Source organism: Simochromis diagramma, unplaced genomic scaffold, assembly GCF_900408965.1.
Source record: "Simochromis diagramma unplaced genomic scaffold, fSimDia1.1 OVJJ01000667.1, whole genome shotgun sequence".
Classification (NCBI taxonomy): Eukaryota; Metazoa; Chordata; class Actinopteri; order Cichliformes; family Cichlidae; genus Simochromis; species Simochromis diagramma.
In genome coordinates, this window is record NW_024387402.1 from 84,291 (window position 1) to 110,936 (window position 26,646).

The 26,646-nt window shown below is 42.1% G+C and overlaps 1 protein-coding gene, 2 long non-coding RNA genes and 1 pseudogene across 8 annotated transcripts in view; 3 read left to right on the plus strand and 1 right to left on the minus strand.

Annotated features, from left to right (window-relative positions):
• The window catches only part of LOC120720721, a 28,395-nt gene extending 17,823 nt beyond the window's left edge, over positions 1-10,572 (minus strand). For 2 of the 6 annotated variants that reach the window (XR_005693021.1, XR_005693020.1), the window contains exons 1-3: positions 10,459-10,572; positions 9,541-9,555; positions 1,348-1,351 (exon numbers count right to left, since the gene is read on the minus strand). This is a non-coding gene — a long non-coding RNA (uncharacterized LOC120720721). Of the gene's footprint in view, positions 1-36; positions 45-1,347; positions 1,352-5,099; positions 5,112-9,540; positions 9,556-10,453 lie in introns of those variants that run through there. The other 4 variants (XR_005693017.1, XR_005693019.1, XR_005693018.1 and 1 more) reach the window with 4 other exon arrangements.
• LOC120720728 lies at positions 10,442-10,560 on the plus strand (annotated as a pseudogene).
• Positions 10,573-14,729: 4,157 nt separating the features above from the next.
• LOC120720722 lies at positions 14,730-15,788 on the plus strand. Its single transcript, XR_005693023.1, has 2 exons — positions 14,730-14,849; positions 15,170-15,788. It is a non-coding gene; the product is annotated as an uncharacterized LOC120720722 (long non-coding RNA).
• A 6,718-nt stretch (positions 15,789-22,506) lies between these two features.
• Positions 22,507-23,269, plus strand: LOC120720720 (dynein heavy chain 5, axonemal-like). The gene is made up of 3 exons (XM_040010494.1): positions 22,507-22,630; positions 22,698-22,772; positions 22,894-23,269. The coding sequence occupies exons 1-3, from the start codon at positions 22,559-22,561 to the stop codon at positions 23,035-23,037; spliced, it is 291 nt and encodes a 96-aa protein (XP_039866428.1). The 5' UTR covers positions 22,507-22,558; the 3' UTR covers positions 23,038-23,269.
• Positions 23,270-26,646: the final 3,377 nt, after the last annotated feature.

Genomic DNA, 26,646 nt, shown 5'->3' on the forward strand with positions numbered 1-26,646 from the left:
AGGTACCGTCCCTACACACTGCTCCCCGGGCGCTACACTGGTGGCTGCCCACTGCTTCACTGGGTGAATGGGTTAAATGCAGAGGAACTATTTCCCTATGGGGACTAACATGCACACTTTACTTTACGTGGCACCAGGACGCTCTAGGCCGTAGGTCGATGATCCCTTTTGTAATCGTATCACCAGACCTGCGACCATATGTTCTGGACACTCTGGTAAAGAGAGGGGCTGAGCTGTCAACTAATCACCACCTGGTGGTGAGTTGGGTCAGGTGGCGGGGGAGGACGCTGGACAGACCTGGTGCACCTAAACACATAGTGAGGGTGTGCTGGGAACGTCTAGCAGAGGCCCCAGTCCGCGAGATCTTCAACGCACACCTCCGGCAGAGCTTCAACAGCATTCTGAGGGAGACTGGGGACATTGAGTCCGAATGGACCATGTTCAGCGTCTCCATTGCCGAAGCTGCTGCATTGAGCTGCGGCCGCAAGGTGGTTGGTGCCTGCTGTGGTGGTAATCCCCGAACCAAATGGTGGACACCAGAGGTGAAGGGAGCCACCAGGCTGAAGAAGGAGTCCTATCGGGCTTTGTTAGCCTGTGGGACTCCGGAGGCAGCCGACAGGTATCGACAGGCCAAGCGGAATGCGGCTCGGGCAGTGGCTGAAGCAAAAACTCGGGTGTGGGAGGAGTTCGGAGAGGCCATGGAAAAAGACTTTCGGACCGCCTCGAAGAGATTCTGGCAAACCGTCAGGCGCCTCAGGAGGGGAAAGCGGTGCTCTACCTGCACTGTGTATAGTGCTGGCGGAGCGCTGCTGACGTCGACTGAGAAAATTGTCAGGCGGTGGAAGGAATACTTCGATGACCTCCGTAACCCCACTGACACGTCTTCCGAGGAGGAAGCAGAGTCTGGGGATGAAGGGAATGACCCACCAATTTCCAGGGGCGAGTTCACTGAGGCAGTTAAACAACTCCTTGGTGGCAGAGCCCCTGGTGTTGATGAGGTCCGCCCCGAGTTCCTGAAGGCTCTGGACGTTGTAGGGCTGTCCTGGTTGACACGCCTCTGCAATGTTGCGTGGAGATCAGGGGCAGTACCCATGGACTGGCAGACCGGGGTGGTGGTCCCCATCTTTAAGAAGGAGGACCGGAGGGTGGATTCCAACTACAGGGGGAAAATCACACTCCTCAGCCTCCCTGGGAAAGTCTATGCCAGGGTGCTGGAAAGGAGAGTCCGTCCACTAGTTGAACCTCTGATACAGGAGGAACAATGCGGTTTTCGTCCTGGTTGTGGAACACTGGACCAGCTCTTTATCCTCTCAAGGATACTTGAGGGTGCATGGGAGTTTGCCCAACCAGTCTACATGTGTTTTGTGGACTTGGAGAAGGCATTCGACCGTGTCCCTCGGGGTGTCCTGTGGGAGGTGTTGCAGGAGTATGGGATGTCTGGCCCATTGCTACGGGCCATTCGATCCCTATACAACCGTTTCAAGAGCTTGGTTCACGTTGCCGGCAATAAGTCGGACTCGTTCCCGGTGGGTGATGGGCTCCGCCAGGGCTGCCCTTTGTCACCAATTCTGTTCATAATTTTTATGGACAGGATTTCTAGGCGCAGCCAAGTGGCGGAGGGCTTTCGCTTTGGTGGCCTCAGAATCTCATCTGATTTTTGCGGATGATGTGGTTCTGTTGGCTTCATCGGGTGAGGGCCTCCAGCTCGCACTGGAACAGTTCGCAGCCGAGTGTGAAGCAGCGGGAATGAGGATCAGCACCTCCAAATCTGAGGCCATGGTTCTCAGCTGGAAAAGGGTGGAGTGCCCTCTCCGGGTCGGGGATGAGTTCCTACCCCAAGTGGAGGAGTTCAAGTATCTTGGGGTCTTGTTCGCGAGTGATGGGAGAAGGGAGCCGGAGATCGACAGACGGATTGGGGCTGCAGCTGCAGTAATGCAGACGCTGCACCGGTCCGTCGTGGTGAAGAGGGAGCTGAGTGTAAAAGCTAAGCTCTCAATTTACCGGTCGATCTACGTCCCTACCCTCACCTATGGCCACGAGCTGTGGGTAGTGACCGAAAGAACGAGATCGCGGATACAAGCGGCAGAAATGAGCTTCCTCCGAAGGGTGGCTGGCCCCTCCCTTAGAGATAGGGTGAGAAGTTTGGCCATCCGGGAGGGGCTCAGAGTAGAGCCGCTGCTGCTCCACATCGAAAGGAGCCAGCTGAGGTGGTTTGGGCATCTGACAAGGATGCCACCTGGGTGAGGTGTTCCAGGCATGTCCCACCGGGAGGAGGCCCCGGGGCAGACCCAGGACACGCTGGAGAGATTATATCTCGGCTGGCCTGGGAACGCCTTGGTGTTCCCCCGGATAAGCTGGAGGAGGTGGCTGGGGAGAGGGAGGTCTGGGCCTCTTTGCTTAGGCTGCTGCCCCCGCGACCCGGCCTCGGATAAAGCGGATGCAGATGGATGATGTTTGTGTTTCATTTTGTGTAAAACTGTTATGGAAATAATTTCTTATTTCTTAGGTGTTTTCCACCACTGCTGCCACGCTGATGGCGTATGTGGCCAAACGGAAGAAGACAGTCTATATTCTTAGCAGCATGCACAGCGTGGTTCAGACTGATAACACCACCAAAAAGGAAGCCAAACACTGTCACCCTTTACAACACCACAAAGTGTGGCGTGGATGTGATGGACCAGATGGTGTGGGATTACACTGTCCGCAGAGGAACACGGCGCTGGCCAGTTGCCGTGTTCTATAACATGATTGACATGGCAGCACTGAATGCACATGTGCTGTATCAAGTATGCACCGGGACGAAGGAAAGACAGGTGGACTTCCTGGTGGAGCTTGCAAGAGAGTTGGCTAACTCTCATATGGCTGGGAAGAAGGCAAGAAAAGAACAGTTGCTTCAGACAACCCTTTTGTTTTGTTTTTTGTACTGTTTTTATCAATGAATCTCAGCAACAAAGGAAATACACCCATGTGTGTTGATTTCTCCCTAAGATGGCAGACTGAAACACAAGTTTCCTTGTGGCTCAGCATGGCCCCACCTTATTTACATAACAAAATCAGCAGTTCACAGGTGATTAAGGATATTCGCTAAAAGGCTGGAAGGCGGGGGGGGTTTTTGGTAGAAAAGCCAAATGGCCGCTCTCTGATGTTAAGTATTTCCACATTTTCCCCTTTATGGTGAGTTTTTTTTTTTTTTTTTTTTTTAATGTTTATTATAAAATTCCTTTCCTAAATCTGTTTGGAGTTTTTCCAGGCACCTAACCCATGCATACTTCGAAAACACATCTATGCATGTCAATAAATACCTAACATTATCATTATCCACAGAATATTCACACATGTCAACCAAATCAGCTTGAAACTGTTTGTCAATCCCGTTAACCAAAACTCCATTTCTGGGGAAATGTATCCTTGCAGGTTTATGAAGAGCCTGTTGCCTCACTGACAGCAATATGGAGTTTCTTTACACTTCCTAAACCCCCTGGGTGTGCAGGGTTGTGATATATTTTTCTCAGCGTGATTTCCATAATCACTTTGACCAAACACAAATGACAAAAAGTGTTAACATATGTTTTTAAATTTAATTTTGTGTAGTGCACAGTAGGGTTTTTATAACACATGTACATTAAATCTTGTCAGGTCACACAGAAGACGCTCTGCAGTGCTGTTGATTTGTGCTTCAGCCTCACTGATGCTGTATGAGCACACAAACAGACTGATGGCTGGGATGAATCGGGGCGTCCGGAGCTTTTCCATCACCTCATAGTAAGTCTTGAAGAAAAACACAGGCAATTCAAACAAGCAACTGTGCTGTAACTGGCTGGGGTGACCGGATTGGCATCCATAACATATCTCCTGCACATACTCATTCAGTGCCTCCCCCCACAAAAGGTGCCAGTTATATTCCTCTGAAAGTATTGACATGTTTTACTTCAATAAGAAGTTTACAAGTTGGTCTCGGTGCCAGTGTCATTTTGTAAATGGCTAAAGACTACTGATCTGGGCAAGATGCTTACTTTGGTTCTCTGAAAGCATAATCTAGCGTGGTGATGCAGAGCGGTTTTCCTCTAAATCAGTTTCAAGCTGACTTATAAAACATGCAAGCATTGGCTGATCATACCAACACGTTTAAATATCTGTTGACTGCTATTGATTGATTATCACTAAGGCTTTTGAATCAGTTTTGTTTTTCAAGACCCGGCCATAGCAGGTTTTTTGGGTTTTTTTTTTTTTTTGGTTTTTTTTATTAATTTGTTTTGTTTTAACTTTCTGGTTTGAATCAATTTTTTTTGTAGCTATAATTATTTTTCAGCTTAAACATGCTCCAGTTCAGTGCAAGGCAGTTGTACCAGAGCGAGGCATGGCCAGATTTATGGCCTTTTGATGAGGGGCTGCAGCGGCCTTTGAAAATCTTTTCAGGTACAACCACATCTGATTCAGACCTGATCAAAACTGATTAATTCAACATTCAAGTTCGTTTTATTCATTCGTTCATCGGGGAAACACCACCGCTTACTCCCCCCTGTGTGGCCGTGAGCTCAGCCACCATTTAGGCCAGTGCCTCCCCTGGCTGGCCCGGTCAGTCCAGTTCACCATTATCTTTTTATAATTATTTGAACATGGAAAATGAGGGAGAGGATATCAGCCAGCCAAATTATGATTCACTTTAAGCAATAAACTTTGCTCTAGCTGTGATAAACTCAAATAGCTCTGATGAGTCTGAAAATGCACTCAAAAACAGTGAGCATCCTGCTATGCAGAATTGTGATGACACTCTGGAATACCCAAATTTAGCCCTAGCCCAATTAGCTAGGGCGAGCTTCAAAAGTAAAATTAGGATTAAATTGAAGGTCTGCCTGATTCTTTTGAAGAGAAGTCTTTTTGCAGTTGCCACCTTTGAGTTGGATTATAGCAGGTTAAATTGGTACAGTGGGTTATGCTTCTTAACTGAATTACATTGCTGTACTGAAAACCCCATGGTAGCTTTGTGTAAAACTGATAAATGTTCCCTTTTATTTTCCGAGCAATGTACAGTTGTGATCAGAAATTTATACACAAGATTTACATTTCTTTTTTCAGCACAAGTGAGCGCAGATTTGAACCGATGTCGGAGTCTACCATTTTAGTTAGTTCTCTAAGAAGAGCCTCCCACTAGGTCTCCTAGTGACTGTGTGTCAGCCATGGCAGAGCTCAGAGACCTGATAACAGAATGGCAGCACAGCATGTTTCAGTACTGGGACTGGATTTACTGGAAGATTATTTAAACATGCCTTAAAATGCAATAAGTTCTGCATGAGAACCCAGAATATTGTGGCACATGGTGGTTAACAGAAGGCAAGCCCTTTAATGAGCTGATGAAAAACTAACGGGGGGCACAAGCTCAAACAGTACTAAAACGAGTGTGCTTGGCAGAGCTGCTACCAGGGACTCTACTAACACTGGGGAACTAAACAGGGTGCTCTGACAAAGTGTGAATGAGACTGAGACAATATATACAGAGGAGGGTGATTAGAGGAAGTGGAGACACATGGGGAAAAACACACAGCTGAACTGAATCCAACTAATGAGAAGAGGAAGCAAACCTCAAGACAACAAATCAGGAATACAATATCCCAAATAAAACAGAAAAAGTAAATGCGGACAGAGGGACTATATGAATCAATAAACTATACACAGACCAAAGGTCAACAAACTGAGACAAAGGCTGAATAAACACAGAGAAGAGACAAACATTGATTGGACAGGTGAAAGGACTTGAAACTATTAAATAAACATTTTAAGAACTATGCATGTGCATGTTCACGTGAAAATGGACAAGCTCCTTTCAATTACTAATCAAGTTCATTTTATGCATCATTTGACTCCTTGCAAATGATATGTTCTTGTTTAACATCACTTGTTCTAAATCCTATGTATTTGCAAACAACAAATGATGGCACTGAGGGAGTGGTTAAGGTGTGCTTGATTGGCTTTTATCAATCAACTTATTTCAGTTGTAGGAATTAAAATTGGATGAATTTTCAGCCCTACTTTCAAAACCATTTTATTTCATATGTTACTCAGACTGAGATTTAATGATCTGCTAGCATGGACATTTTCTTTAATTCTCCCCACAATACAGGAATCCCAAGCATTGGCCTACAATGGCAAAATGGTGGAATCTGCTGGAATACAGTAAAAATGTCAAATGTCACTACTTTTCTTAAAAATGAAATGCTGACATGCTGACTTTTGGAGTGATGGGCCTACTCCTGAAGACCTTCTATGACTCTGTGTTACCGTGTGGTCTGCTGGGGTGTCAACATCTCTGCCGGGGGCAGGAAGAGACTGAACAGGCTGATCAGAAGGGCCAGCTCTGTTCTAGGATGCCCTCTGGACCCAGTGGAGGTGGTGAGTGACAGGAGAATGGTGGCTAAGCTGTCATCCCTGTTGGACAACATCTCCCACCCCATGCAGGAAACTCTGACAGCACTGAGCAGCTCCTTCAGTGGCTGCGGCACCCACGGTGTGGGACGGAGAGATTTCACAGGTCTTTCCTCCCCACAGCTGTCAGACTCCACAACAAAGACTCCAACTGATCAAACACACACAAACCCACACATGTGCAATAACACTAAGTGCAATACTCTTTTCTGACAAAGTTGTATTTTTACTCTGTTGTATATAGAATTTGCATTCTATTTTTATCCTGTTGTATATTTTATTCTATTTAATTCTACTGTATATAGTATTTTATTTTATTCTATTCTGTACAGTTGTGTACAGTATATTATTCATATTGTATTCTAATTTTTGCTCTATAACTTTTGCACTGTCCACTTCCTGCTGTGACAAAACAAATTTCCCACTTGTGGGACTAATAAAGGTTATCTTATCTTATTACAGAATGTATGGTTTTATACTGCAATTGAAGAGAGATTAACAAATACGGTTTCAGTGGAATTAGAAAAAGGCATTTTTGTCCACAAAGGTGTCGAGAGGGAGCATCTGGCATATGTAAATAATAATAATGCGGTCGAATCAGTTTTGTTGCTGATCTTTGATGTCCAATACTCTAATGACCACGAATGTTGCATCCCCAAACTATTTATTATATGGAAAATATTTTAGTTTATATATTTACAACTTTTATTAGATAAAGTCTTTTTAGTAGACTGTTTTCTATCAGTCTAACGCTGAACTTTAGTAGCAAATGTCAGTAATAAAACCACTTATTCATTACAGAACAGTATTTTAGTGACAAAGAGCACAGTATCTATTAAGACGATTGTTATTTCAGCGAAATATTTGTTGTTTAAAGACTTCACTGACAGAAATGTCTGTCAAAACAGGCTGATGTCTTGATAAATCGAGCAGATATTTGAAATTTACACAGCAACATTCTCGCCTGAAAATATCTTAAAAGTTTATTTTGTGACCCAGAAAGAATAATATTAAAACTAAATAGCTGCCATTGTTGAAAGCTGGAATTGGCTGGGCCACGGTATGAATTCTGGGATAGGTTGGGCCACGAAGGATACACCCGACCCATCTTTCAAATCCGCAGAAATGAATGACGAATTTGTCGGCCGCATTTGGAGAAGCCTTCGAATTGGGACAGCCTCCATTGGCTGGCTGTGACATAATTGGCCTTCCAATGTGGCCTCCAAAGGATAATGTGTATTATCTGTAACATATCAGGCTGATGAAACCGTAACTGATGAACGGTGTTACAGTTGCAGAGAACAGTTTAAGTCTGTTGTGGTAAATGTTGTTACAGCATGTATAAATAGCCTGTGTTTGTGGCAGACTGTTGCTTATGGCCATACCACCCTGAACATGTCTGTTCTCAGAAGCTAAGCAGGCTTGGTCAGTACTTGGATAGGAGACTGCCTGGGAATATATTGCTGTAAGCTTTTTCACTTCTGACTGCCTTGCTAAAAAATTTAACAAATTATCAAATTAATTCCCATAAACTTGTTTACAACTCCCTACCAACCTAAACATGACTGAACACATCACATAGGGTTGAGCCTGGTTATTACTTTGATGAGAGTACCAGGTGCTGCAAGTTTTTTCATTTCCCTGTACAAACTGCAGAGGGTGCTGATGACACAGGGAAGAATGCATTTATATATGAAGGCAAAATGTGTTTTTTTAAAATCCTGAAACCAATATTATGAACAAAAATAAATCAATTAAGTAAACTGGTTAATTATGAATATAAATAGGGACTGAGCTCAAAAAATGATCTGAGGCAGCAGGAGTTCAGCTGCCCTGCTACTCCTAGCCTTCACTCCATTGACAAAATGATAAATCAGTCTTCCTATAGTGTGTGTGTGTGTGTGTGTGTGTGTGTGTGTGTGAGTGAGTAGTAGAGAGAGATATCGACAGAGAGAGAGTGAGTGAGTGTGAGAATGGCTGTGTGTTTGTTACAAACGCACTTGATAATGAGGGTAAGAAGCTGCAGCAATGCCCCCAAGAAGCCTGGAGGCAGACAGAGATGGAAGCAGGACAACTGCGCCATCCACAGTCCACAAGAGTATCAAAGGTCCAAGGCCACACATCCTGGTGACATCCGCGCATCCATCCCAGCAGGAGAAGGAGCGAGGCCCCAGATGGAGTACCCACGGAATCCCAGAGGACCAGAGGCAACAGGTAGTCAACCCTGCTAGGGAGTCGACAGAGGCCTAGAGCCCCACGGTACAAGTCGAGAACAGGCACCCAGGAGCCCCCCTTACAAGGAGGAGGTCCAGACCACCCTGAGCCACCAAGGGAGCGGGCCAATGACAACATCAGGTAGGGGGCAGAAGTGTCCAGCTGTTTTTGAGCTGCTTTTAAGCATGTTTCTAGCAACCGTATGTTTGTTTTGATTAGTGGCCCAGATATATGGCGCTGCACTCCCACAATACATTGCGCCATTACGTCAATTCCAAAGCCCTAAGCCAACACACACACACACACACACACACACACACACACACACACACACCATTTTTTCACTCACTGTGACCCACCCACTAGTGACACACAGGAAGACAAGCAGCAAACCAGGATGAACCCATCTCACCACAAACCACCTATAGACCCCTTCCCACGCACGTTGTGAAATAGGGGCATAGAAAGATGCCCTCCCCAACTCAGTGTTGAGGGTGCTATGTTGGGTTGGTCCATTGTGAGTGTACTGGATGAGTATGACTGTGTGAAAACGATTATATACAACTTAAAAACTTAAAAATCAAGTAGATAATAATGGATAAGCAATAGGGAGACAAGAGAAGCTAGTTTACAATCTAACACAGAAACTGACCTTCAGCAACAGAAAACGTTTATGTCAGTGTTACTCTAAATCCTCATGTTTGACTTATTAGCACAAAAGGCAACATTTACTTTAAAAACTTACTTCTTTCATTGTGGAATATGTTCTGAGAATATTCAGCTGGATTTGATTCACACAGCTGAGGCAAAAGAAATTAATATAAATATAATATAATATAAATCTAATAATATAATATAAATAGCATAAAAACATATTGCTGAGTTACAGTTTAAATTATTTCTCACCCAGAGGTGTGCTCTCTGTGAGATACTCAAGGATTAACAATGATGTGTTTACCAGAGAATTCTTGATAACCACAACTTAACACCTTATGAGTGCTGCAGAGTGCTGATGCACCTCGTTCCAAAGCTGTGAACAATGGAAACTGTTCTGAGAGCAGAAGAAATCCTTGTCTTATTGCAATAATTCTAGATGTTATCACGCTACATAAAAGTGTTATTAAATGTGTTATGTAACACTTTGTTTCTGAACTTGTACATGTCTACCATTTGATACTTCTGACCAAATGGTAAGTAATTAATTTTAAATGTCAGAATTGTTTAAACACTTTGCAGTATTGATTCGACCATGAGCTCCACTCTATAGCAAATTATTCTAGTGTCAAATGTGAAGCCATCTTACAGACACCCAAAGCTTGTTTAAAACAATTCACACAAGAGGACAATGATCCCAAACACAGCAGCAAATCTATTACAGAATGGTTGCAAGAAAAGTGTTTCAATAGCCCAGTCAGTCCACACCTCAACCTGACTGAAACGCTGTGATGAGACCTTAAGAGAGCTGTGCATAAACCAGTGCTCACAAACTTCAAGGAACTGACCAAAGTGGTAAAGAAAACTGGAGGAAAAATCCTCTATAACAATGTGAGAGACTGATAGTCACATAGAAAACATTTACTTCATGTTTTTGTTGCTACCCACATAGCAAAATTGGTATGGCCCCGATCCCGCCCACACAATGTGCTTACACATGGCCCACATACTGCAAAGAATGACGGCCCTATGGTGGCCCTGATCAGGTTTGCCAGAGGTAATCCAAACATGCGCCAGCACAAGGCCAGTTGCAGACACACTGGTGGTCCCGAGCTCTTCCTCCTGAGCTACAGCCACCCACTGGCACAAATGAGTAAACCACCACACCACCCTGACCACGCCCGATCTCGTCTGATCTCGGAAGCCAAGCTGGGTCGGGCCTGGTCAGTACTTGGATGGGAGACCGCCTGGGAATACCAGGTGCTGTAAGCTTTTGCACTTCCACACACAAATGACAGTTTAAATGTTGAAACGGATGTGAGGCACTCTTTAAGCTCATTTTCCAATAGGATGGTTAGTGAGTCTTGCGCAAAGAGCTCTTCCGCTCATGTAGTAATGTCAAATTCTCCAAGCGTTACATCAATATCACTGTACATGCACAGAGCACCTGTAGATGTTTTTGTGCAAACACTCACAATTGTTTATGACGTGAATATTGCAGCATTAAGTATGCATTATAACTGTGCTGTCATGTGCAGCTATTAAAAAAAAGTAGAAACTAATTCAAATTCAAATTTTGTTTGCCACGTACACAGTCATACACAGTACGATATGTAGTGAAATGCTTGGACAACTGCTCGTGACCTAAAGAAACAAAAAAGGAAAGGCTATGAATAAGATAGGAAATAAATATGAAAAATTAAAAAGGGTAAATTTAACTAGGAAGGAATAAAATATAAATTAAGGTTAAAAATGAAATAACTGTACAACACAAATTAGAATGAAGGGTAAATTTAACTGGGAAGAATAAGATAAAATATATAAATTAAAGTTGAAAATAAAATAACTGTACAACAAAATACACAATATAGAACTATATAAGAATGTATGAAGAAATCTAAATCTAAATAAATATATACACAATAACAGCAGCTGTACAAGTATTAACCGGAAATGAAGAATATAGTGACCAGTGTTGTGCAAAAACAAAGTCCAGAAAGTCCAGTGTGTGTGTAAGAACCATATGTGTAATCAATATCCTTCACTCTAAATTGTTTTTTAAATCCCAATAAATGGGTTACAGTATCCACATGAGCCCCGTTGTCGAGGAAGCCTCTCACTTACGGCCATACCAGCCTGTTCTCATCTGATCTCTGAAGCTAAGCAGGGGCGGTCCTGCATAGTAGCGTCACCTTCACCTTGCTCCGTGTTAGAAACTCCATGATATCGTGTTCCCTGCTCAGGGTAGCACACTGATGCGCATTTATTCAGTGCTCTTCGGGACCGCAGTCGGCAGCCAATAAGAGTTCAAACTGGTTGCACATGGGTGTCAGGTTGACACTGCGCCCGCTGCACACTACAAGGTTAACAAGTTCCTCTGGACTGAGCCCAGACGGACTAGCCACAGACATTTTGTACATTTACAGAATAAATAAGTTTGTGTATTTCCTAAATATTTGGTTGTTGTTGTTTTTTTGTTTTGTACAAAAGTGAAATGCAATGAGGAGCGTTGTCATGAAGCTTTTCCTGAAGCTGCCTCCACTGAGTGAGCAGCGGCGCCCTCTGCAGTTTGTGTGTGGAAGTGCAAAAGCTTACACAACCGGCTCAAGAGTTGGGAGTTTGCCTTGTAATCGGAAGGTTGCCGGTTCGAGCCCCAGCTTGGACAGTCTCGGTCGTTGTGTCCTTGGGCAAGACACTTCACCCGTTGCCTACTGGTGGTGGTCAGAGGGCCCGGTGGCGCCAGTGTCCGGCAGCCTCGCCTCTGTCAGTGCGCCCCAGGGTGGCTGTGGCTACAATGTAGCTGCCATCACCAGTGTGTGACTGGGTGGATGACTGGTTGTGTAAAGCGCTTTGGGGTCCTTAGGGACTAGTAAAAGTGCTATACAAATACAGGCCATTTACATTTAATCCCTCTTGGATACGTGTAAATGTGTCAATAACAGGAACTTATAATAGCATGTGTAAAGTTGTAGAAAGCTTTTTTGTTTTTCAAAATGATCTGAAAAACTGACTGTGAACTGATGTCACTTGAGTTTTTAATGCTAAAATGAAAAATGTGAAAATTAAAAATTGTCTGTGGAGTTATGAGGACTGAATTTACCAGGCCTCGGTAGTCAGCTCCTCCCTCTTTAAAGCAGATTACAAACAGGCTGGATAAGACATGATGTCTGCCACTGGTCCTGTTGCATTATACTTGATGTGGGTTACTGAAGTAAGAAACATCACAGGTTCTGCTGTATGGTTGTGTAACATATTTGTTATTGATACTGAGTGAAAAAAAACTGTTATAGTAGACCATTTCTACATTCCAGATGTTATTATCAGAGTAACGTGTTCCGATTACTTTTTTCAAACAACGAGTAATGTAAGGGATTACTTTTGCAAAAAAGTAATTGAATTACTGTTACTTTCCCGTAAGCATGCTGCATTACTGCTTTACTAAACTGTCATAATTTTGTTTGTGAGTTTGTCTCATGACAATGACATAAACACGTGCGATGCCCGTGGCAGCAACAGATCAACAATGGATAATATAGAGTGCGGGAGAGAGTATGACCATGTAGCATTAAAAGCATGGAAGTACTTATATTACTTCAAGTTTTATTCCATAAAAAGTGACAAAAACATAAGCATCCGCTGTACACTCAAAACTTCTTTCCATGGCAAAAAATGAAACTTCAAATCTGAGCAAGCACATAGCACACTGCTACGGTAATGTGAAATTCAAAGAGAAACCCCTGGATCTTTCCACTGACATGACTGCTGCAGCACCGGGTAAACCTCCACTGGCCCCACTCCTGCCTAAACAGGTGAAAATAGATTTAAGAGCGACAGAACTTACAGTGACAGTGCCACCGAGTCTTTGATTTTATTTATTTTTTGCTGTGTTTTACTTGCATCTATCTGAAAGAGCGAGTATAAAAAAAAAAAATTTATATGACATGCTGGAATATGCAGAAAATAGGTTTAAATGTTAAACAAATATCTTCAAGTCAAAGACTGCTGCATGTAATTTAATTTATGCTTAATGCAATGTGCATAAAGTCAAAAGATTAAAACTAACATAACAATTTTTAAAAAGAGACTTTTTCATTTAATTCAATTTTATATGTTGGATATTGCAGAAAAAAATTGGGCTGAAAGATCTATTGCTTTAAGTGTTCAGGTTGTGTATCATGTTTTTAAATAGAAACTAAGTAATAAGTAACTAATTACTTTTGAGAATAAGTGATCAGTGATGTAACGGGATTACTTTTTTGGAGAAGTAATTAGTAATAAGTAACTAATTACTTTTTTCAACTAACTTAAACAACACTGGTCATTATACAGCTGTTAAACCGAGCTCTACAAGTCTTAAGTTGTGAAAAATAACTGGAGATAACTTATTATATATATGGAGATGGGATCAAATATCACCTGTTAAACATTGTGTTTTTGCTTTCTCCAGGTAAAAGTATCCTCCAGGTCCAGTGTGTGTGCTGTCTTTTGCTGACATCGAAACAGATTTCTGCAGTGTATAAGCAACTTTGCAACTTCAAGGTGAAGAAGTGTGATATAGTTTACAGAAAGTTTACACCCTCTATTGATTTCTGTTGAAAGAAACTTTTTTAAATCTCACCTGGATATGGTTGAGCTGTATTCTTGCTAAACACTTCAGCAAAAGACACAGAGATCCCACTACAACATAGAGCTAAAGTTTAATATGACATTACAACAGGGAAATGGTTCTCAGAATATGCTAATAATACGGATGTCTGCTTCTGATTTGAATAAAGAAAAGTACTGTGGAGAAATTTGTGTATGAACAAAGATGTTGCAGTTAGCTCGTTTTGTGAGGTCTAATTTACATAACAGTTCACTGAGTAAGGAACAGCATAACTTTTGTACTGTACCTCCATGTGATCTGACTATAAAAGAAAAATGCTTTAAATTCCTGGATCGCTTGACATTTATGAGTTAGTTTGCTTTAGCAAATTATATGTTTTGACATTTTTGTCAAATGAATATCAGATCACATGGCCAATATAGGATTCAGTTTTGTGTTACTGTATTAAATTCAAGCACCAAAATGTACATAATGATTAAATAATATCCCCCAAATGCTTAAAGGTTTAAAACAATGACAGGACAATACAGATATACTGGGATCACAAGAGTAATTCATAATGTTATAGCTCAGTTGCCTTTTGTATCAAATAAATTAGCTTCGTACATTAAATGCAGAGCTGTCTGTGAATATAACTGACTTCCACTGTCCAGATATGGACTTAGTCCCATGCTATCCTGATCTAGATTATGTGAGTAGGCAAATTTTGTATAACCTACATATCATACATGCAGGGCTGCCTCTAATGATTTCTGTTGAGATAAACTTTATTTTTCATGCAAAATGTAGAGGCTATCAGATGATGACCTTTCATGCAGACACTATATAATGAATCCACAGTATCCATTTACCAGCTTCAGAGAATTTCTCTTCCTGAAGACATCTTCGTCTACTGGTGTTTCAGACGACTGACTGCCAGTTAACCCACCACTCATCAGTCAATCAAAAGATTAAGGTAGGTGTCCTAACGTGGAAAAGTTTGGATTACTTGGAAAGCTATGAAAGCCAGAGCAGGATGTTTATTCAGAGTAATTACAGAGCATTAACCAAATACAAATAATATTTGAATATAAAAGTATTTAAAAGTCACGTATTGTTCTGTTTAAAATCTTGTTGGTTGACAAAGATCCACAAAGTAGATTTTTCAGAGCAATGTGCTGCATGTTTTTAATGATTATTGAATTAAGTAAAATCAAAGAAACTACTGTCAACTGCTCCACTAAAACTAAAATAAAACAGACTAATGTAAATGTTTTTGCTGCTTTTCTTCACCAGGGAATCATGATGGTTCAGTGCACCTGTTTACTGCTGCTGCTGCTCTCCACTGCTGTGTTCTCACAAAATTATGACGACTTCATAGTGAAACACACGCTTGTGAAGGCAAATGATAAAGAAGATTGTGATACTTTGATGAAAGTTGTCAATGCACTGGAAAATTCAAAAAAGAAAACTCCAGGAGAGTGCAAGGGAAACAATACTTTCATTGTCGAACGTGACGAGAAAAGAATTCAGGACATGTGTAAAGCTGTATCTAAAAACCAATATGTTAACTTACCATATAATTGGTTTGACTGTGTGACAAAAGATATAATGGAACCTTGTTCATACACACAAGAAAAAACTAATGAGAAGAAGAAGATAAAATGTGAAAAAGACAAATCCAAGAATAAATTTCTACCTGTACACCTTGAGAAGGAGAAGGAGAAGACTCAGCAGTTGATTCCAGTTTGAAACTGTTGTGTTGTCTTAACTACTTGTTCAAAGAATTTCTTAAAATGTGTTGATAATCACGTGACTGTCTTCTGACAAACATGAAGAGGAATTGTAAGGATTTGAGTTGATCACATGTAAGAAACCAGAATAAACTTCTTTCATCCAATTTAATGCTGCAGAAGATTTGTTGCAGAAAAGTTGTCTCTTTATTTCTCAATCTCAGGGTTCACAAATTCTTATATGATGTTAAAATCTAAAGAAAAAAAAAATGCTCTGTCCCTCTTGTCTGTGCTATTTTGGGGGGCTTTTAAAAAAATAATATTCATAATTTTATATTGAAGAATTTCAGAAATGTTGAGATTAACTTACCAGAATTCTCCAATGCTGCAGTTCACTGACATGTACAGTTCTGGTTAGAAGTTTTTATCCTCTCGTCATGGGCATGAATGCCATGGTACTTTTGGGCTTTTGATGATTTCTTGGAACGATTCTTTTTCCAGGGTGGAATGATTGTGCAGCATACACCTTTAATGACTTTAAGAAAGCAAGACTTGGGGGGACAAGTTGGAATTTATTTTGGACTCATCCACACAGGTTCAAAAGTCTACATACAGCCTCAAATATATACATGCACCTCCACCAATATTTGGTAAATGCCTATAGTAAGTGTATGTAAACTTCTGACCACAACTCTATCTGTATTAAAAGGGAGTGACAACAGAATTTCAATAGCAAAACAGCATGCATGACTATTCTTATTGCAGGCACACCTACAAACAGTTCTGGAGTGCATATTCTCCTCATGAAACACAAAAAAATAAACCTCACTAAATTTCCACTGAAAAAAGAAATCGCAGCAATGTTCGTTTTGCACAAAGCATGAAAGCTGTCAAATTTTGACCTTCACTGGGGAGTAACGGAATACATGTACCGGCGTTTGTATTTAAAATACAAAATATGACTGTATTCTGTTACAGTTACTGTTTAAATAAGTGGTAATCACAATAATAATTTCTGTTGAAAGAAACTTTTTTAAATCTCACCTGGATATGGTTGAGCTGTATTCTTGCTAAACACTTCAGCAAAAGACACAGAGATCCCACTACAACATAGAGCTAAAGTTTAATATGACATTACAACAGGGAAATGGTTCTCAGAATATGCTAATAATACGGATGTCTGCTTCTGATTTGAATAAAGAAAAGTACTGTGGAGAAATTTGTGTATGAACAAAGATGTTGCAGTTAGCTCGTTTTGTGAGGTCTAATTTACATAACAGTTCACTGAGTAAGGAACAGCATAACTTTTGTACTGTACCTCCATGTGATCTGACTATAAAAGAAAAATGCTTTAAATTCCTGGATCACTTGACATTTATGAGTTAGTTTGCTTTAGCAAATTATATGTTTTGACATTTTTGTCAAATGAATATCAGATCACATGGCCAATATAGGATTCAGTTTTGTGTTACTGTATTAAATTCAAGCACCAAAATGTACATAATGATTAAATAATATCCCCCAAATGCTTAAAGGTTTAAAACAATGACAGGACAATACAGACCAAGGCCGATCAGCAAGCACTCCAGCGGGTGGTGAAAGAAGCTGGCAGAATTATTGGAACAAGTCTGCCAGAGATTAGTAATATCTTCCCCACTCGCTGTCTGAGGAGGGTGCACAGTATCCTGCGGGACCAACATCACCCTGCGCGCCACCTTTTCCATCTGCTGCCCTCAGGGAGAAGGTACAGGTCTATACAGGCCAGAACATCCAGACTGGCCAACAGCCTGTATCCACAGGCTGTGAGGCTCCTGAACTCTCTGCCCCCCTCTCACGGACAATAACCATATCCAACTTCTTAATAGCACTGAACTGGTCTGCATTGGTGCATCATACCTTTATTCTCTTTCCCCCTCCTGCCCCCCCCCCCCCCCCCCTCTTTCTTAAATAGATAACTATCATATCTGACATCATATCTCACAGTACAATAATATTGAACGGGTTGCATTGTTGTACTTTGTCATGTTTCTCAGGTCTTTGTCTGAATTTCTTATGAACATTACTTGTCATGTTCTCATGTTGTTGCTAAGGATTGTCTTATTGCACTGGAGTCACACTGGGTTAAATATTTACACTTGGGTTTTAAGGGGTATTTATTATTTTCTTCATTATTTTATTTAAGGGTTGTACGGAAGCCCCAAACGCAATTTCATTGTTCTCTGACAATGACAATAAATACTTAAATTACAAATTACAATTACAATTACTGGGATCACAAGAGTAATTCATAATGTTATAGCTCAGTTGCCTTTTGTATCAAATAAATTAGCTTCGTACATTAAATGCAGAGCTGTCTGTGAATATAACTGACTTCCACTGTCCAGATATGGACTTAGTCCCATGCTATCCTGATCTAGATTATTAGATCATAGATCATAGATTATAGAGTTGGCCGTCCGACTGCGGTCTGGAGTGTGGGGCCTCCCTGCTGCTGCGGAGTCGGGGCGGTCTGCCTCTCCCCACCGCAGGGAAAAGGGTAACACCACCTGGGTCTGGGTGCAGTTCCCCCCTCCAGGGGCAAGGGTACCTAGACCCGGTTCGTAGAGTACGCTTGGGGAGTGTGATCGTGTGTACAGCGTCTCTTCATGTCTGTCTCCACGTTGGTTGAGTGTGGAGTAAGTGCATATGAGAGCATGAGGGTGGGAATGGATGTTTGTGTCTGTGTGTGCCTGTATGTCTGTGTCTATATGTCAGGTTGGGTATCAGACGCCACCTCTCTGGGGACATCTCAGGCCCTCCAAGGTTTGGAGGCCCATCTCCACCCACCACCACTTCCCCTGCCAGTGGCGGACTCCCTCAGGTGTCGGTGCGTTGGTGGTTCTTTGTGTCTGGGGATGGGCGTCCGGGTACACACCGGCTCACTCCTTGGCGGCCGCTTATCGGGGCCTGGAGCCTGGGGCTCGCTCGGGCCACTTCGGAGGTGGGGTGCCCCCGGCCTCTCGGCCTGGGGCTCGGTCACTCAGGCACGGCTGGCTGCCGGCAGAGCTCACGGGCGCGTCACTGCAACTCCCCCTGGCTTCTGCTCCGCGGCTGCTGAGTGAGCCCTCATCTGGGACTCTCCTCAGCTCTTTCTGGGACAGTGGCGCGGCTGCCCCTCTGTTGGTCTTCCTTGGTCTCTTGTGTTCTGGGGGCCTCTGGATGTCTGGAGTTTTGATCTCCTCCATACCTGCTTCATACCCTGGAGGACGGGGCTGTGGCCCCCCCACACTCCCTAGCAGATCGTTACATGGAGAAACCTTTGGAATGCAAGCATGCTGATCCACACAGGTATGCACACAGGTGTACACACAGGTATTCACAGACGTGGACTACAGCTTTCTTGGCTGCTGCCTCAAAGCACATTGTGCGCTGTCTATCTTGCGTGCTGCACAATATCGTTTATTATTTAGTATCTACTGATATCTACTGCTAGCTAGTTTATTGTGATGGTGCCGTTTTTTATTATGTTGCTCTTTGTTGTTTGCTTTCTCTTCTGTTTTTTTCTCCATACAGGTGACCCAGGTGTTTGTTGTTTGTTTGTTTGTTTTTTTTTTTGTTCTTTCTCCCCCCCCCCCCCTTCTCACCGTCTCTTCTCCCCTTTGGTTTTCTTTCTCTCCCTCTCTTTCTTTCATTCTCTCTCCCTGTCCTATCCTCCAGTCATGTCTGTCCCGTTTGTAGCAACTGAAAATAAAATAAATTCATAATTATAATAAAGGTCAATCAAATGGACCAATATGGCAAGGCCATGATGATCCACTTGGTAAAATAAATCCGCTTGGCATCTTTCTTGGCCTTAAGACAACAATTCTGATGGCTAAAGATCCAAACGGGACAAAAAAAAAAAAAAAAAAAAAAGTGGTAATCACAATACAGTTACTCTGTTGAAATAAATAGATTTCATGGCAGTCATTTCCAGTTTCAAATATTATGCTATCCCCTCTCTATCTTTATCCAATTTTGATGATTTGGCACCGTTGGGTGCAGGTTTCGCTGCCAGCCCGGGTTTGAGTACAACCCGGAGCCCTTTTTTTAATTATAGTTTTTTATTTACTCAATTCCCATCTGGGATGAATAGAGTTTCTCTGATTCTGATTTCTGGAAACCCAAACAAAACACGCAAAAAGAGGCTGTAATGTAAGCGTCCTGTTAATGGGGGTGGGGTCAGTTACACAATGGACCCAGAGCCAGCAGTGCACGGGCAGGAATGCATTTACAACACCACTTCATAAGAAAAATGGGATGGGATGAAAAGTCAGTACCTTCAATGTACTATGCTGTGTGATTTTTGTTACTGTTAATTAAGGAGCTTACATTGTTAGCTGGCATTACACGAGGTGAGTGCATAGACTGCAGACTGTTAGGCCGTTTCTAAATACTCATGTACACAAGTTCTCGCTAGTCCAGACTTCATAAGTTCACACAGCAGTCCAGACTTCCCAAGAACACAGTGCAATCGTTCTACAATTGGAAGTGCAGTGTATTGATGACATTGCTGCTTTGGAGTTTTTACTGCTGTCCCTTCTTAGTTTAACTCTGATTAAAATTAATTAATTAAGGAAATTAATTTCCTGCAATGGAAATTACACATGACATAAAAACAATATACATGATGTAGTAGATTTCTTTGAGAAAAACCAAGATCATTTGAACTGAACAAAAATGTAAAATACAATCTGATCGTTTTTGGAGCAGCCTTCGGGATCTACATGTATTAATGTGCTGTTTTTAGACTTGATGCATTAACAACCTGCTAGCTGACTTTTCCAGGCAGCTTTTCACCATTACTAACCAGGTTAGTAAACTGTGACAGACAGTTTAGTTAGTTTAAACTGGTTAAATGAAAGGCTGTTTTACTGAAAGCATACATTAACTTCAAGGAGAGCCAAAACTAACATAAACAAAATGGCCCCAGTCTAAACAAAATCCCATTAAACTAACTAAATTACAAAAAAACCCACTTTCAAACCTGCAACTCAACTCCCTAATATATCAAGGAAAAAGAGGGTGTCTGTCACAGATTTCAACTGTATTAGCATTTTTCTCTGCCAAGGACTTGCAGGCGGAAATTAACTAATCTTTAAATCTGGGACAAGCCATCTTTTACTACTGTGAGGTTAACTTACTGTGTGCACGATCCTTGAAAAAATAAATAACATTTGCTCTGACCTTGAGTGATTCCCCTGGCAGCACCATGGGATGTCCTTCCAGCCTGTACAGGAGAGCAGGGTCTGGGGTTTTCTTTCCATTACTTTATATATAGTAATGAAAGGATGACTGGACTCCCTTTAAAAGGAAAAGGCATGTTGGTACAGCCAAACACCATTAAAATCTAAATCTATTTTTTTTTACTTTTGCATTTACCTTTCATTATTTACTTACATGGTATGCTGCTGATATTCCAAACAGATGTATGACGCCAACAAAATCTTTCCTGCCTTGTGGTGTTTGGATGAGCTCAGACTGTGATCTGTCTCCCTCTGTTGGTCAATGTAATATCACACAGACCCTAAATTTACAAAACTATGATAATCTAATGTTTATTTTTCTACAGTTTATTACGGCCAAAAGGTGAAAATCAAAGTCAGATTCCTACATGATTTGTGTTACTTGACTACAAAAAGGTCAAATCAGAGCACCTGCTGTGTCTTCCAGTCAATCCAGTGTCAGTGGTTTAGAAATGTTTTGTTGCTGATCTATTTTTAGGTCAGTATGACTGACACACAGTCACAACAAATGGAAAAGAAACTGTCACCTTGATTCTGATAGACTTTATTTGACAGTCATTATAGATGACAAACATTACAGTTCTTGAGATTCTTTCTATTGTGATATGATACAGCAAACTAGTAAAGTTATTAACTGCAACTTCAATATTCAGAGGTGAATTCTTTTACAGAGATGTGCATCAGTGTTACAGTGACAGGGGTCTGCATCATCTAAAAGTTACATTTGTTAAGGTAAACTATGGTATATGTCCCACCCTGAATACGCCTGCCTACACAAGTGAAATTGTGCTAGGCCTGTTTTTTCACTTCTCTTTACAAGCTGCAGAGGTCGCCGCTGCTCAGGAAGCTGCAGGGAAGAATGTAGGCCATATATATAAACAGGTTCTCAAAATCAAAAAATAAATATATTTTATTCAAATGAACAAAACTCTTTAATTGTGAAAATGAATAGCTGAACCCAAAACAGATGACAAATATAGAAACTGAAACAAACTCTGCATAATGACAACAACATTAACCTGAAGGATGATAACAACAGAAAGAAGTCTAAGCTAACGTTACACAGCGCTCACACAGCGCTGACTGTACAGGCCTCACACAGCTACGACCTGCATCCACAACACCTGATTCTACTGAACACAAACAAGTTAATGATATATGAGCGATCCAGGGAAGGCTTCCAGGAAGGTGAGGATCCAAAGACAGCTCTACAACAGCATCAGTCAGCAACAATGTTACTAATCACTGACTCTTTCATCCTTTTATACTCAATCAAAAAGTGCTGTGTTCACATTTGTTTCTGCTGAAATCCAGAGACTGAAAATGCGTCTTTTTAAAGTTTGAATAAACTGACTGAACTTGTCACGAGTCCAACCGTGAGGAACACTTCCCCCCATGACACATCACAGGAGAACGTCTCAGTGGAGGGGGGACAGTAGCTCAGTTTAGGCAGTCACACTCAGAATCGATGCCTCCAGTCAGGGTCAAACGTGGTCCTCAGAAACCTGCAGATGTTTGGGCCAAGCTCTCACTGGTCTCTGCGTTCTGTAGACTGAGCTGATGTTTCTCCAGGTGTCTGGTAAAAGGACGATGCTGCTGTCCAATGAGGCGAGGAGAGAAGTAGCCAACAGGCGAGAGCCGTGAAGGAGGAACGGCGGGCAGCTCTGGATGCCCGACATAAATACCTGATGAGCAGGCTGGCAGACGCCGGCAGCCTGGAGGAGGCGGCGGTGGAAGACGCCATCGTCTCTGATGACAGAGTAAGTTCAGAGACGTGATCCTTCCTCAGAGTTGAACCTTTGAGTCATTAATGTCTGATTCTTCCAGTTCAGTCTGATCCATGAATTCTTTGCTGCAAACGGATCCAAGAAGCTGATTTTCTTCTATCAGGATGTCAAACAGGTAACTTTGATCACATTTCAATGACTGACACATGAAGGTCTAACCGCTCTTCATAATCTGCTGTCCTGTTTGTTGCAGCGTACTTTGTATTCATATCTTTTAATATCTGCCTTTCTCCCAGAGTCTGTCCTCCCGTCAGTCTTCCTTTGTGGATGCATCAAACTCAGCTGTGGCTCAGAGGAAACTCTTCCTCACTACGGGGAACTCTGAGGTTGGCTTCAGCTTTTTATGTTTAGTTCATGTGAGAATCACAGAAAAATGCTGATATGAGTGGAAGGTTCTGCTGGGAAATTGGCAAAGAGCAGATTATTGAACAGCGAGGCAGACAGTTCATTTCAGTGATGCCAGTTTATTAGAAACGAGGACTGTGGGGCTGCTGGAAGTCAGGACGGCCGTTCTCTGGATAAACCTGACAGCTGAGGTGGAGAGCAGGATTTATCCACAGACGGCTTCTTCCAAGCAAATGTCCTGAACACACCTGAGCTGAGGGTTACACAGTGTGTCCTGTGTGATCTCTGGTTTATGGTGGTTGAATCTCACAAATGTGACCATCAGACCTGACGACTTATTTGTGATGTTTTCATTAAAAATATCCTGGGTGAGGTGTTTGGGGCATGTCCCATGAGGAGGAGTCTCCAGGGCAGACCCAGGACACACTAGAGAGGTTATATCTCTCAGCAGGCCTGGGAATGCCTCAGTATTGTCCTGGATATGCTGGAGGAAGTGGTTGTTTAGGGAGGTCTGGGATTCTCTGCTTAGACTGCTGCACCTGTGACCCGGGACCAGATAAACAGGAAATGGATGTTTGAAATTCAAAGAAATCCTCTTTTAATAATGAGGAAAAAAGACAGCAGGAGATCCATCGCAACTAACAAAACACTTCAAACACATCAATGCATCAACTTTAATCAACTTCATTTGGTTCAAATGAAGGAATCTAACAAAGCACTCACTAAAATGAAACACCAGTTAGTTTCCCGAGCTCAACAGGTCGAACACCTGAGTTTGGTTTGCGGTGCAGTTTTTATTTCTTCTAGATAACCTGGGTTATTTGCACAGGAAGGTTTTTTAAATGTATTTCTTAAGTACGATCTTATATGGGGGTTGATTTTATAGCATAACAGAATAATGTAATAACTCTAATAGAGTATAAAACATTTGCAGAATGAAGTACAAGGTGAAGAAAAGTCAGAACGTCCCTGTTTGAAAATACAGTCTCAGAAGGTCAGAGATGGACAGATTCAGCTACAGAAACATGTGGCCATTTTTTTAAAGCCATAGAGCATATTACAGACGACACAAAGAGCAAACACTGTAAACTTCTAACCACAGACCTCACACAGCTCACACACGTCAGAGTGAAGCTGTCATTTCCTGAAGCTTCCACACAAGAGAACTGGCAACAAGGTGGAGTCCTCATGGATCACTAGCAGAGAAATGTGGGTGGGTGCCAGACCACATGGACTCGACTCACTTTATTTCATACAAAGGAGCAGACTCATGCTGTCATCCTTAAAGACTAACTAGAAACCAGCAGTGCGCTCGACTCGACTTGTTTTGCAAGTTTGAAGTGAGATGGTACTTTGGAGTCAGCCTCCGAGATGATGGCTGGTTTTTGAAAAACATCTCATATTTATACAATGAGCAGCAGACTTTCCTGACTTGCAGAGGTCAACGTCCTCCTCAGTCATGCGCCATGAGTGGCACAGATACTATTCATCAAATAACTAACATGTCCTTGATTGTTACTCCAGAGACTTATCTGCGATGTAGCTTTATAACATTTTCATTAGCAATCGTATGATTTGTGTTACAATGACCTTTGTGGACGGGCCCTGGACCCCCAGGCCTCGTCCGTGACGCCGACGGTGAGCGCAACGTTTTTGTTTTCTTGCGCTTAAAATAACCTGATCAGCGTTCTGTGGACGGTTTGTTTACATTTCTCACATCTGTGATTGTTCACCCGGGTTGGACACGAGCAGAGAGGGCTTTCAAGATGAAAAAGCCAACGTGAAACTTTAACGGACGACAATTGCAAGTTTTCCAATCAAATCTCCGTCACACCCTTCCTTGACCTCATCACGTTATCCACCTTAGTCAAGGAACAGTGGTTCGGGAAAATATGCATTTGTTTCTTGGACTACTTTAAAACGTATCTCAACTAGTGATGTGCGGATCGATACTGAAACATCGATTCCTCCGATACCCGTCGTTGTGTCCGGCCCCTTGGCGTGCACACTCACAACAATGGCTGAGCGTAAACAGAGTCATGTGCAGACGTATTTTACCTCCACGAACAGCTGAGACGTGGTTTGGATACATGTGGCAAGAATGTGAGGTGTTGTGGTAACACCGCTGACCTGGTCAAACACCTCAGAGTGAATCATATCACAGAAGATGACGAGCGTATGTTGAGGCGAACTGAAGAGGAGGAGAGGGACAGGTGCTGCCAGGGCGAGACAGACGTCTCTCACGGAGTCCTTTAATGCTGCAGGCAGGCAACAAATAGCCACAACTTCAGGTTTTCATTTCTATATGATTATTCTGCATCATTAAGTGATAAGAACAAGTAATCTGATGTCCTGTGATCATTATGACGCTATAATTTGAGATAAAATAAAGAGAGTAAAAAAATAGTTTTTGTTCAGAGTATCGTATCAGATCAGTATCGTCGATACCACCTGAGTTTTACTTGGTATCGGATCGGAAAGGAAATCAGTGGAAATCAAATCCTGCTTCTACAGGTGTCCAGTTCATTCACTCTGACCCTCCAGATAAGCGTTGCCAGTTCTCACTGTGCTGTAGATCACATTTTCTTGTGTTTGGGGTTATAACGGTTACTTTTGAGGTCTGTGTTATAAAGCAAGTTCATCCTGAATTTAACTGGAGAAGACAAATTCCCACTGCGTGGTGTAGTGCACAGCCAGGCATTCTTTACATTAGTTCGTTTGACAAAACCAAAAACCTGAAAGTATTTACTTGGAGTTTGGTTGATGGAATAAGTGCCAGAATCAGTGAATACAAATGATTCCAATGACATGAAAACTGGTGGAAGGACAAATCCCTCAAGAAAAGCACGACTAGCACATTAAGTTTGTTTGTAATCATCATCATCTCTAACACCATGCGCACAACAGTGATTTTGTTACAGAACACTAAGATAGTAAAATCTGGGAAATGATGATATTTCTTTCCAAAACTTCCTGTCTGGAAGACATTAAAGCTGCTGTGCCACCTGCAGCTTCTTTCAATCTATGTTATGTGAATATATCTTTTTTTTGGGGGGGTTTGAACATCCATTCAAACTCACTCTCTGCCTAGCAAGTCTCATTCCCTCATTTCCTTGGGGTCCAGCTTCACATACGTGGCACTGAGCCTTTTCCTTTGTCACCTCTTTCTGCTACATGCCTCGCCTCCCAGTTTCTTGGTCTATTTTCTTCATTTCACTAACTACACTTCTTTTTCTTTGTAAATCTCTTCCTTCAAATACTTTCAAAATCACTTTTCTTTTTTCCCTTTCTTCTGTGCAGAGAAGACGTCAAACCCCTTCTTGGCAGTTTATCTCAATAAAGCTGTACTATCCCAGCATCTGGTAAGTCTTCCCTACTACCCAGAGCTGTTTATACTCCTGCATGTCTCTGCCTTCACTCACTTCCTCTTCTTGATGTCCAAACTCATCCTTCAAACTACCATTTGATGCTGCATAGCTGCATTCTCCCTGACACCTCCTTGTCTCCTGTCTTTTTGATTTCACCTTCTGCATAATATTTAGTTGCCCTGTGTGCAGCTTCCTCCACTTTCATATATTTCTACAAGTTCCTCCCTGTTCTTGAAGTATGTGTGCACCACGGCCATTTCCACTTGGAAAATCTGC

What these genes read in the sequence shown, in the direction of transcription:
- LOC120720720 (XM_040010494.1), top strand. Translation starts at nt 22,559, where the DNA reads ATGAGCAGGCTGGCAGACGCCGGCAGCCTGGAGGAGGCGGCGGTGGAA. An exon ending in CCATCGTCTCTGATGACAGA is followed by an intron (nt 22,631 to 22,697) that starts GTAAGTTCAGAG and finishes TGATTCTTCCAG; the next exon opens with TTCAGTCTGATCCATGAATT. An exon ending in TCTATCAGGATGTCAAACAG is followed by an intron (nt 22,773 to 22,893) that starts GTAACTTTGATC and finishes CCTTTCTCCCAG; the next exon opens with AGTCTGTCCTCCCGTCAGTC.